This window comes from Cydia amplana, chromosome 12, assembly GCF_948474715.1.
Source record: "Cydia amplana chromosome 12, ilCydAmpl1.1, whole genome shotgun sequence".
NCBI lineage: Eukaryota > Metazoa > Arthropoda > Insecta > Lepidoptera > Tortricidae > Cydia > Cydia amplana.
The window spans coordinates 15,268,130-15,281,677 of record NC_086080.1 but is presented as its reverse complement, the minus strand read 5'-3'; the positions used below and the strand labels follow the sequence as shown (position 1 = coordinate 15,281,677).

At 37.2% G+C, this 13,548-nt stretch overlaps 2 protein-coding genes across 2 annotated transcripts in view; one reads left to right on the top strand and one right to left on the bottom strand.

Moving 5' to 3' along the window:
* The window catches only part of LOC134653120 (SWI/SNF-related matrix-associated actin-dependent regulator of chromatin subfamily A containing DEAD/H box 1 homolog), a 29,035-nt gene extending 27,306 nt beyond the window's left edge, over nt 1-1,729 (bottom strand). Inside the window, exon 1 of the mRNA XM_063508426.1 lies at nt 1,402-1,729. Within this exon, the coding sequence (XP_063364496.1) occupies nt 1,402-1,522 (121 nt within the window). The 5' untranslated portion in view covers nt 1,523-1,729. The remainder of the gene's footprint in view (nt 1-1,401) is intronic.
* A 623-nt stretch (nt 1,730-2,352) lies between these two features.
* LOC134653175 (palmitoyltransferase ZDHHC8) overlaps nt 2,353-13,548 on the top strand; it is a 47,761-nt gene continuing 36,565 nt past the window's right edge. Inside the window, exons 1-3 of the mRNA XM_063508523.1 lie at nt 2,353-2,550; nt 8,991-9,109; nt 12,962-13,119. Of these exons, the coding sequence (XP_063364593.1) occupies nt 2,459-2,550; nt 8,991-9,109; nt 12,962-13,119 (369 nt within the window). The 5' untranslated portion in view covers nt 2,353-2,458. The remainder of the gene's footprint in view (nt 2,551-8,990; nt 9,110-12,961; nt 13,120-13,548) is intronic.

Below are 13,548 nucleotides of genomic sequence, written 5' to 3'. Positions count from 1 at the left end.
AGGTTCGGTAGTCGCCAATGAACTGACTACACATGTAACAACCTAGCAGGGGGGTAGATACAATCTAGGGAGCTAGGAAGGTCTTGCGCAGCGCCCAATCTAAAAATTGCCCTGCTGCTTCTCTACACACATCACAATTAAGGAGGCAATTAAGGGTCCAATTCCAATTTTGCCCCTGCGGCAGGTGTATGAGTGGCCCGCTATATGTTGAAATTGAAGATATTTTTTTGGAATTATTAAGCGTGTAAATTAATTTCATACTATTTAACTGTTCAGAGTTCTTGTTTTAAAAACACTTAAATATTGATTTACTTAAACTTCCCTTCAGTTTCCATTTTCTTATTCCCTCCAGTCACAACCCAGCAAAGTTAGTCATTCACTTTGTAACTTCACCATGTAGCCTTATGTCTATGACTATAAGGTTGAAAATAAGACTAACATTATTTCAGCAGAAGCAAAGTTAAGTGTGCAGAAAAACAGCTGATCAATATTTTTGTGCATGTTTTTCCAGTATTTAAGATGATTAAACAGATAATTGATAGCAATAGAATATGCTAACTAACAAAGGAATGATATCACATCAAAATATACTTGTATATTTAACCTTCATAAATTGTCTTTTTACACTAATTCAAGATTTATTATTATTATCCAGATACAAATTTATAATATCCTTTAAATTAGAATGTTAAAGTATTATAACCTAAAAGTATTGATTGAATCCTTGCATCTAAATTCAACATTTTCTCTATTTTACAGTAGTTATGTCCATTAAATTATTAGATAAAAATCACATTCCCAATAAAAAAAAAGGCACAATACCTATACCAAAGAAAAAAATATAAGTACAATGCATGCTATCCTTGTCAAGAACAGAAGAATTCTCATGCTTCTGTTGATTTGGAGGCATATTATGGGAAAATAACATGCTGTAAATTATTGTATTGTTATTTTTAATTATTATTTTGTCTAATCATAATATAAAACACTTTAATGACCTATTGTAATTTGAGTGCTGTGTCATGTAAATATAAAGGAAACAGAATGTGTTACTGTGAAATGGAGAGTAGCCACTTCAATCATAGATAGTACGTTATGATATGTATAATTGCACTTATGTATTATATTATAATTATATTCAACGATCAGCTGTTAATTTTAACATACTAATGAGTACAAAAAGCTTTTACCATTTCATCAAATTGCATAATGTAGACTTGTGCCAATGGCACTATAGCAATGACAGCAATCAATCTAACTTCTGGATTTTGCCGAGATATAAAATCTACCGGCTTACAAAAAAAGACCTTGAAAACGAGGGTCACTGGACACATCACAAGTCCCAATAGCATGACCGAAACACGTGTTCTACATTGCAACAAAGTTAAGAAATATACTCACGGGCAGTCGCCGAGGGGGCAGACATAGTAACAATGCTGTTACTGCCATCGCCATTCGGTTTTTTCTGAAACCTATACTGTCTCAAGTAACTTAGCACACTTGGGCTTGTGCTGTCAGACATTTTTCACAGTCGCGTAAAACTATTGACACTCACTTAAACAAAAAAACACTTTCCTTAAATACACAATAGCTTACAAAAGTTTGTTAATTAAATGCTTTCAAAGTTTTACGAGAAATTATTCAAGCAAAGCACACCGAAGACAACACTACGGCCATTTTTATCCGCGAGACTGAACGTTACTCTTCTTTTCGACCAATAACTGAGTGATAAAACATGGATAAAACTGTCAGTGTACAGAATAGACCAATGGGAAAAACCGAAAATTTCGCTTATCTCTTTTTTTCACATTAAGGACCAATGACAGCATTTTTCAATTTAACGAGCCGATAGTGTTTAAAGTAAATGTTACACCGCATTTCCGATTCAGTTACGGTTTGAACATTATTGTTGTAATAACAATTTTGATGGCTATTAATTTACGTTTTGCGTCATTGTTAATAGATAAAAAACCCCAAGCACATTATAAGATAGCTGCATAACAAGCAATATTTAAATTGGAGAATAACCATAGAATAACACTGACACCAAAATCGGTTAAGATGGGTTTTTGAAATCCCTAGCAAAACTGCCATGGTTGCCATTATAAAAAAAAATTAGTCATCCACGGGAAATCAACTTGGGAAATTCATTTTAATTTCCCAATAGTCTTCAACATAATTCCAATAGTACATAAATGTTAACCAAAAGAGCAACCATTTTATGACATACTAGTTTTCGGACAGAAGGATTATTTGTAAAATTAAGAAATACTTCATAAAACATGATTTTTGTAAACGATTCTCCGATAATTTTGACCTTTAAACTTTTTGTAGGGAACAGTGTTCTTTTCTATAGCAACCCATTAACGCTGCTGTCAGATTAATAGGTGCGGCCATGTTGATCTGTAGCGAATAAAATAGAATTATTTTGCTTTTAGGGAATAAAAATTGACACAATATGCCCAAATGCGACCTCAAAACGAGATACATCCCCGCGACCTTCGCCTGGACATTGCTTTTGGGCACGACGTCACTATTTTTTTATTTTCCGTGAGTATACATTCATGTCGATCTAGTACAAATCTCATTTTTGGTTTGACAACTTTCACACGGATCGTGGAAATTGGAGCTATTAATATCTTTGCATTCGATCTTTGCCATGTGTAGCGTCAACTTGTTGTATATGTTTCACCAGAAAGGGCATAGGGTTTGTCAATAACGAGTATCGAACCTCGAACTCTGAGCTAGGCCATGCCAGAGTAATTAGTGTCATTTGTATATAATTAAATTCTATCTGCACGCACCTCTCCACGTTCCTATAAGACGCTTTTTTACTTACTATTATAAATGTGTATTTATAAAGTTGGTAAACTTAAATAAAGTGAGTTACTTAGAAATGAGTCAACTTGATTCCTGTGATGACAAGTCTAAATTACGAGAAAAAAAGCTACTGCTTAGTAGCTATTCTCATGTCCCGGTCCGATAAAAATATCTTGAATAAAGTCTCATATTTTATTATAGTTAAAAGTCTATTCATTCATATATAACATCAGATTATTTGATTAATTAAAATGCTATAATCTCGTTACAAATTACTGGCAAAGCATACTAAACAGTGCATGATGTGTAGTTGACAATATTCATACTTAACACTTAAGAAAACCAGAAAAAAACAGTTAGACATTTCATGTTGTTTATAAAGTTTTTGGAGTCTCTAATACATAACTAAAAATGTTATTCATTCATGCACATTAGTAGCTATAGTTATTTTTATCTTACTTATGCATCAAATATTTTGTTATAACGTATGAAAATATTTAATTCTTAGCTTGACACCATAGTAGATTTAAAAACTATAAATAAATAAATAAAATAAAAAAGCCTTTATTTCCAAATTTCCCTATTTTTCATTAGAAGTTTCTGCGTATTGGTTAGTAAGTTTCTTATAGCTAGTAGTTAGTGTTAAGTTTATGTATATATGTATGTATTTCCTATTTGTTTATTTAATTTGGACCCCTCTAAGAGTGTAGGCCTCCTCCAACTCTCTCCATTTTTGCCTGTCTTCCGCTTCATTTAGCCAGTCTTTCCCTGCAGTTTCTTTTATATCATCTAGCCATAGTTTATATGGCTTTCCCACTTTCCTTTTGCCAATAGGGCCTCTCCATTTCGTTGCCAATCTTGTCCATCTATTATCTTTATACCGTGCGATATGTCCTGCCCAACGCCATTTTAATTTGAGGGCTTGGGTTAGTGCGTCTTGTAACTTTGTTTTTTCTCTTATAGACATACTGTTTAAAAACTATACCACGGTATTATCCCAAATTTGGTAACAATTTTTTGTATGTAAATGTATTCTATAATAAATGCTAATTAAGTTGTATGACAATTTTTTGTTAGACAATGGATAGAAGATTTAGGCCTTTAGGTTTATTTTTCACCCTTCTAAAAACTTGATAGAGAATTAAAAATTATGCTAATTGAAACAAATAAATCTGAAACATTAATATGTAAAATAGAACCAATATCCACCACTAACCATTTATTGTAAAACTAGATTCTGCCCGAAACTTTGTCTGGAATGATGTCCTATGTCCTTTCTCGGGACCCAAATAATCTCCATACCAAATTTTGTCCCAATCAGTTCAGCATGAATAGCTAACAGACAGACACACATTCGCATTTATATTATAGTATGGATTGCATAGGTACAATTCCATATATCAAAGGTACATTATTGGAATTGAATAAAATTCTCATTATTATTATTATTCTCTTTATTTATTTATCATCTTAAGTTAGGTTAATTTATAATATGGATATAAAAATAAAATACAAAAACACTTACAAAAACAATACAAAATACTTATAAACATATTATAAAAAAACCTAACCTAGGGTGCCGCCAGCAGCGGGGCAAGGCCCAAGCTGCCGGTGGTCAGGGCTGCAGAGAGAGGAACCGACGGACTATCCGCGCCGTGTCCAAGATCACCGCCTTCTGCATCTGACCCTTGATCCAACCACCTAGCGAGAGTCTCTCAAGATGTTGGTCGAGACTCTTCGCTATTAGACCGTTCGCTGATACAACTATCGGGACAATGATCGTCGAATCAACATCCCACATGGCGGTTATCTCGTGAGCCAAGTCTAGGTACTTACTGGACTTGTCCTTCTCGGCTTTCACGAGATTCTCATCATGGGGGATGGTGATGTCAACGAGCACGGCCCGGCGTTGCGCTCGATCTATTATCACAATGTCAGGCTTATTGGCTACAATAGTCCTGTCAGTGATAATAGATCGATCCCAATAGAGCGTGGCACGGCCATTCTCGAGAACCGGCACAGGTGAATACTTGTAGTACGGTACTTCGCGGTCCACAAGACCGTATAGAAGAGCAAGCTGCTGGTGAATAATCCTGGCTACGAGATTATGTCTGTGCAAGTACTCGCCGTTAGCAAGATGAGAACAACCGGAAATGATATGCCTGAGTGACTCTCCGGGACGGCGGCATGCCCGACAAATGTCGACCGTACCGTCCCTCAGGATATATTTCCGATAGTTGTTCGTCATCATTACTTCGTCCGCAATTGCACAGGCAAAACCCTCGGTTTCTCCGAAGAGGTCCCCGAATCGTAACCAGTTCACCGACGCGAGCAGGTCCACATCGGGTCCCGTGAGGGCCTTGTAGAACCGCCCGTGTAGCACCTTACTCTCCCATGCCGCCTTGCGATCCGCAGTACTTAGTACCAAAGGTTTGCGCCAGTTCTCGTTTGCCAAGGAGAGCGGCGTGAGGTTCCTGTCTACTGCCACCACATCACGATGCATCCCACACTCGTTGTTAAGGAAATAATTCCTGAGATTGTACACCTCGCGGTTGTGGAGATCCTTGGCGTTTAGGAAGCCTCGGCCTCCACATTTCCGTGGGATGTACAATCTCATAACCGACGAGCGTGGGTGTAGCATGCGATGTGCGGTGAGCAGTGATCGGACCCTCCGATCCAGGGCGTCCAGCTCGGTCTGAGTCCACCTTAGTATGCCAAAGGAGTATGTGAGTAGGGGCATTACCCAGGCGTTGAACGCGCGCACTTTGTTGCCTTATAATTATTATTATTATTATTATTATTTATAAAGCAGGCAGGCAGTTGAAATAACTGATAATGCCTGTATCCAGAGTCATCAACAGAGTTTTCCGTGCTGAGTAGAATTTGCGTTGTGCTTATCTAATTTGTTCTTGAACTCATTGACACTTTGGGCTGATACTACGTCTTCTGGGAGTTTGTTCCAAGCTTTGACCACTCTGTTGCTAAAGAAGTGTCTATGAGGATTATTGTAGGACCTGCGAGACACCAGCTTATACTGATGACCTCTCAGACGGTTGTTATTATTGCGTTCTAGCATCTTATGGAAGTCTTTGAGATCATAGTGTTGGGTTAGTATTTTATATGTCTCGATCAGATCTCCACGCTCTCTACGCTCCTTCAAGGTTGTGAGCTTTAGGAAGTGTAGTCTTTCTTCATAGGACATGTTTTTGAGTTTCTTCGGTTTTTTGGTGAAACTACGTTGAACCTTCTCCAACATGTCAATATCCTTGATAAAATAAGGGCTCCACACTTGAAATGCGTACTCCAATATAGGCCTAACATAGGTTTTGTGAATTTTTAGCATCATATCTGGCGTCAGAATCCCAAAAGCTTTTCTTATGAGGTAGATAAGGCTCTTTGCTTTCTTAACGATTGTAGTTATATGTTCTTCCCATTTTAGGTCCTCAGTGATTTTGACGCCCAGATCGGTCTGTACCTTGACAGCGTTTACGGGAGTGTTGTCCAAATTATATGTGTAATGAGGGTTATTTTTACCTATGTGCAGAACAGTACATTTTGTAGAATTCAGGTTTATGAGCCATTCTTTAGACCAGTTCCATACTTTGTTCAGGTCGTCTTGTAGCATGTTATAGTTTAGTAATGGGTTGGCAAATAATTTAGTGTCATCTGCAAAGGTACTGATGTTGCAGTTTAAGCAGTGAGGCAAGTCAAAGGTGTATATGATGTACAGAATAGGGCCCAATACTGACCCCTGTGGCACTCCGCTGCATGTCTCGTTGCATTGACATTGAATCACCCACTCTCACTTTGAGTGTTCTATGACGCAAAAACGCCTCGATCCAATTTAATAGCTTTCCTCTAATGCCCAGGTGTTCCAGTTTGAAAAGAAGCCTTGTTATGGGAACCTTGTCGAAAGCTTTTTCATAATCTAAGTAGATGACATCGGTAGGCTCTCTTACATTAAAGCTATTTGTCCACGAGGAAAGGCAGGATAGTAAATTGGAGACAGTCGAGCGGTGCGGACAAAATCCATGTTGCTGGTCACCTATAATAGTGTGCTGGGTAAGGAAGCTTCTAATATGTTTCACTATTAATTTTTCCATGACCTTGCAGACTACACTGGTAAGGCTTATTGGTCTATAATTTGACGGTTCCAATTTGTTCCCTTTCTTAAAAATCGGGGTCACGTTAGCCGTTTTCCATTGTTCCGGTAAGATACCAGTATTGTACGATAGCTGCATCATTATGGATAATGGATCAGCAGCTGCGTCACATTTTTGTAGAAGTATGACAGGTATGCCGTCCGGACCCGGTGAAGAATCGCGTTTCATTTCTTTGATAGCCCGTTGAATTTTGTCTACAGAGAATGTTATATCCGAAATACAGTCATCAATTCTACAGGCTGGTTCCAGACACGGCAATTGACCCTGTGGCTCCACTTGGAAGACACTTGCAAACTGGTCAGCAAAAGCTTCAGCTATTTCGGGCGCGCTCGTTACCGAGTGTCCTTGTCCATTATTTAGAACTGTGGGTATACTGACCTTTGACGTTAATTGCTGGCGTATATAAGAATAAAACTTTTTCGGCCCAGTTGTTAATAATTCAGTTTCATAGTTAATACGACTTGCTCTAGTACTATTGGTTATTTTATTATTTATTTTTCGGTAGTCTTTGTAAGATTTTTCTGACCCAGTTAGCTGATACTTGTCCCAGAGAGCTGCTTTTTGCCTTATCAAATCCTTCATCTCTCTGGTAATCCACGGCTTATCAACGGTACCAGATTTTGCTTTGATTTGAGGTACAAACTGGGTAACAGCTTCGTTCACTGTTGTAAGGAACATGTTATATTATGGCAGAAAAAAAAATATTATCATTACTGTGATGTATAAGCAAAGCTTATTGTTATGTTTTATAATTGAAATATTCTAATAAAAATTTCTCTAATCTTAAATTCTAATGAATAATGAATATTCACTGTAAGTTATCTCATCTCCACAATATGTTACCTTCACTATTTGTTATAAATAAATAACTTTCTTATAATTGTTTACTGTATGTATGTTATCTAGGTATGGAATTGACAGTGTAAACCTGTGTTGTGTACAATAAAGTGATTACTACTACTACTACTACTACAATGCCTATATTGATCCTTTCTGATTTCCAATTAAATGTTTTGAAATTGCTGATCACTTGATCAGATGTTGACATTTTCTTTGGCACAGTCTATATTTTTTTTGGCTTAGAACCCATACAGCCCATACCCATCGTGGATATTGAAGTACTATCACGCTCCGCGATTGTTATGCCATTTCGGGTCCTAGCTAAATTGGTTGTCAATTGCGCTATGGAATATCCAGTTTGGCTAGAATCCCAAATGGCTCAACAATCACGGAGCGTGACTGTACCTCAGTCAAAACTGTTTATAATGCCATCAGGTGCGGTATATTATGGACGTTAACCCTTAAATGCATGATTTTTTCTTTTTGCCCGAAATTAATATATATATCATATAATTCTTTGCTGGTTCTAGGAAAAATAGTAAAAAAAATATAACATTGATTTTCGCTGCGAAATCAGTGTTAGAAGTTGCATAGGCTAAATCATATTTATGTAAATATATAATTATTAGTAAGATATATAGGAAAAATCTTACTACCATCAGAAAGGTACACTATTTGTGATATTCCTATGATAAAGTTTTTAAATATAAAATAATTACAAACCCCGAAAAATCGGCCCTAAATCACACACTAAAAATCATCAACTTCCGGTTTTTCCAAGTTTTCCCACATTTTGTCTTAACACAAATGTAATTTTTATAAATTAAAATATTGCGTACATTTAAGTAAAAATTCAGAAAATTTATTAGAATATTGAAATATTATACAGGAACAAATAGAATTTGCCTAATTATGCATAAAATTTGATGTTTATGTTGTGTACGCTGCATCGTACACCATGCATTTAAGGGTTAAAAAAAAAAGGGGTAGTTGATAAGAATTTATAAGAAATAACTTATATTGTACCAAGACAGGACCTGAAAATTTCACTGTTGTATGCGGTTCGCCATGTATTAACAGTTTTTTCTATATGACAATATGTTCACATCTCTTCACCTCTCCGAACATGGTCTAAGCTAAGTTATAAACCTCTTTTTTTTCTTACAGATGCCAGTACTACCTACAAAGGCACCCATGGGTCCCGGCGTATCAAGGTGTCATAACGTTTTTTGTTTTGGCCAATTTTACACTGGCCACTTTCATGGACCCGGGAGTTATACCAAAAGGTTTGTGTCTTGTTCTTTGCTTGTAAAGCCCGTACGACATGACTGGCGACCAAGATCCCAACGGTCAGGGGCCCGTTTCTCAAAAGCTTGTAACTCGTAATACAAGTGGATGTCACTTTTTGACAGCTTTTCTTAGAAAGGGGTCCACTTGTATTACAAGTTACAAGCAATTGAGAAACGGGCCCCAGGTGACCTTGGTATCCCACATGTTGGTCCAATGTGTATTTGCGTCTCGCATTTTGCTTAATCAGAGAGTGAGACTCAATGTACATTGGCTCAAGAATTGGACAGGTGGAATACCACCCTTACCTTGCCTTAATTGATGAAATAAAAGTAGCGGAAGCAAACAGTTTATATTTTATACGACTTCCATGTTGGCATTGACCTCGTGACCTTGACACTCTTACTACTTAGCTACTTACGCTATTACGCGAGCCTGTAGTATAAAACTTTTATAACTTACTTCAGTTTGTAATGCCTAAAATGTAAAGTGGTTAGTAAAACTAAAAACTTTGACACGCTCGTGAAGCAACCCTGGCAGAGGATGAAAATTCCTGACACGTCACGGGAAATCCTGACGTACAGTCACGCTCCGTGATTGTTACGCCATTTAGGGTTCTAGCTAAATTGGACATTCCATAGCGTAAGTATGGAACAACCAATTGAACCAATTTAGCCAGGACTCTAAATGGCGTAACAATCCCGTGTGGTGACTGTATGTCAGGCTGTTAGCCCTACCCTCATCTACACTATAAGTGACGTTTTAAACCAAAAGACACCATATTGTCGCTTGTCGATAAGGTTGATTTCAAATTGAAGCTATATGGAAATAGCGCCTTATTAACAACCGACAATAAGTACCCTTTTGGTTGAGAATGTTTATATGGGTTTACTAGATAACATAAATAGCTACAATCACTGCAACTTACATCTTCATTTAATGTAAACATTGCTTTATCTAGTTATCTTATTTCGGGCAGTCACGAATGACTAATGGGGTTATCATAAATATCTAAACATAACTTATCTTATCATAGTTAATATTAAGTAATGAAGTGCTAAAATACACATTTATTTATGTATGTGTAATCATAATCATAAATTTAAATACAGGCGCCATCAGATATATCGGAGCGGCAAAAGTGCTCAAAAATATCAACACATGGACTCTAATATGAACTCTAATAGACTTGACTTGAATATCTTTATTGTAATCTCTCATGCCCTCTCTATCTTTGACTTTATCCAGAAAATATAAGGCTCGAAATCCCTTAACCCTTCGTATGTATTAGCACTGATCAGTGCTGCGAACGAATTTAAACCTTTTGTATTAAACAATGGACTTAAATTCGTGCGCACTGATCAGTGCTTAGACATACGATGGGTTAAACGCTATCTATGTAGTTCCTTTTAGGCGCGTAATTTGAAAATCTAACTTCTACACTTGTTAGCTATTGTTGACACCCGACTGATCACTAGAGGGTGTGCCGAATGACATCATTTCGATAATGGGCGCGAAGTGGTTAGTTTTTGCACAGTCAGCAGCAAAAGTTGCTAAGCGGGCTAGGTGTTCAAAAAGATCTTGACGCGACTTTATTGTTAAGAGAATAAGAGCGTGCCAAGGTAATTTTGAACACCTCACCCGCTTAGCAACTTATGTTGCTGACTGTACCAAGCAAGCACACATCACAGCAAGCATTTGCATTCAAAAAAGTGCCGTTTGATGAATCCCAAGCCCTAACTATTCGCACTTTACACTTAACCAATTTACATATCCCTAACTTGACCGTCATTACTACAGCACCCAATTGACACTGATTGGGAACCGGTTCGTAAACAAGTAAACACTGTTTAACCAACAAATTATACAGTCACTTCGTTACCAAAGGTCGCATTTCTAATACACCAGCCTAATCAATGCAAAACCAACCTTATCTGATCATTGTTTAAGTTCAAATTCGGTTTAAGTTAAAAACTGAAGTTATCGGTAAATTAACTTGTCGATTCAATGCAAAATCAACCTTGTTTATTATTTGTTTAGGTTCTATTTGGTTCCAACTTCATGTTGCTAGAGTATCTGACCGAATCATTGCAAAATCATCTTTATTTCTTCATTGCCAAGGTTTTATTTTGAGGCAAAGTTATTATAGTAGACGCTAGCGTCATAGGTGTCATAGTTACCTAGTTTATGTAAGGGCGGTAACAATTAGTAAACAAGATATTGTGCAACATTGCCAACTAATGATAAGAATGACTAAGGAGGTGTTTAGTTTTATATCCGCGTTAGAAAGTATTGTGATTTAAATAATTGTAATATAATTATTTGTATAGTTAGTAGTAGGTAAATGACATTTATAATAATTTTAGAGTATTGACTCACAATTATTCCAAAAAAAATTATATACGTCTATCGTCTGAAAAGAGCTTAAACAATCCTGACTGACCATTGGGGGCGTGTCTTTGCAATAAATTATTTACCTAGGAATTGGCAGCTAACGGGATGGACGTAGTAGTACATCCCCTTAACGTAAAGTGGGGACGACACACATAACACACATTATACGTAACATTCATTATACGTGGTTCGACACGCATTTGGCCGGCTTACAATCATTCCTAAAACTAGTGTCAAGCAAGTCACTTTTGACAATTCCTCTTGCCAACTGTAGGTACAGCCAGCAGCAGAAGTAGCTAAGCGGGCGAGGTGTTCAAAATGATCTTGACGCGACTTTTAAGAGAATAAGAGCGCGTCAAGGTAATTTTGAACACCTCACCCGCTTAGCAACTTCTGCTGCTCACTGTATTACCAAACTTATAAACTTATAATTGAATTCATTTATGACTTCTGAAATTTAATTTTCCAATTCTCTTTCGCTTCACTTTCGCGCCACCGATAAAGGGCAAATAAACTAGTAAATCAATTTGGTAACTCCCTAACGAAGTAAACTTTAAATTGGGTCTCCGTTGACACTTTGCCTTTCACACGCTCAAGCCTAATTCACCACACGATGACGCCTTTCATAAGACAAAGGCTGGTATTATGTACACGAGAGATGAACTGTAACCCGCAAAAATTTATAAAGATTCGACGCCGCGCAAAAATTAACGAGATACGTGCAACAGTGCTACTAGATTATGTGGAAATTATAGTCTCCGGCCGAAACTGAATATTTAACCGAAACCGAAGGTTGGGTTTTATCTAGCCATGATTTTTATGTTGAAACTGAAACGTCAGTATCCGCAAGCTTACCGAAAATTGTAGAGTTGCGGAATAAAATACATAGATTTTGAGTCACTGAATAGCAATTTTATTAGGTTAAATAGAGAGACAAAGTAATGTTTTGTTATAGCAGAGCATGTTGACATTATTTCATCATAATTATAAGGTTGTACGCTGCCCAGCAAATTTACAATTGTTAACAAGAATAACGCTATTATGCGGGATAATTTAATGGGCGCAAAACAAATGAGCGTACTGAGCGTGCATTTGCATGATTCGTTGGAAAATATGTTTATCAGACAATTCATTTATAGCTATTAACTATCAAAATGCTACAGACGCTACAAAATGTCACGTGACTATTTCCATACATTATTTAATTTTTGATTAGCGTTTTCTATCAACTATTGTCATATTGGCGTAGGGACCTGATCTTTTAGCTAAATTGTCATCCTATGGAACTTGCTAACTATGCAAACAAACCGCCATATTGAAATTGTCTCTGAATGATGAATTTACTAGTGACCTTTGTTTACATAGTTAGCAAGTTCCATAGAATGACACTTTAGGTACTAATAGATTTTCAATAGCCTATTTTCTCTCATAATTAACTGTCTGTCTCTCTCCACCAGCTCCACCTGACGAGGACCGCGAAGACGACTTCCGAGCTCCTCTATATCGCAGCGTGGAAATAAATGGCATAACTGTGCGAATGAAATGGTGCGTCACGTGCAAGTTCTACAGGCCGCCGCGCTGCTCGCACTGTTCTGTGTGCAATCATTGCATAGAGGTAAGTTCAAATAATATATAATAATAAATGGCATAACTGTACGAATGAAATGGTGCGTCACGTGCAAGTTCTACAGGCCGCCGCGCTGCTCGCACTGTTCTGTGTGCAATCATTGCATAGAGGTAAGTTCAAATAATAAATAATAATAAATGGCATAACTGTGCGAATGAAATGGTGCGTCACGTGCAAGTTCTACAGGCCGCCGCGCTGCTCGCACTGTTCTGTGTGCAATCATTGCATAGAGGTAAGTTCAAATAATAAATAATAATAAATGGCATAACTATGCGAATTAAATGGTGCGTCACGTGCAAGTTCTACAGGCCGCCGCGCTGCTCATACTGTTCTGTGTGCAATCATTGCATAGAGGTAAGTTCAATTAGTAAATAATAATAAATGGCATAACTGTACGAATGAAATGGTGCGTCACGA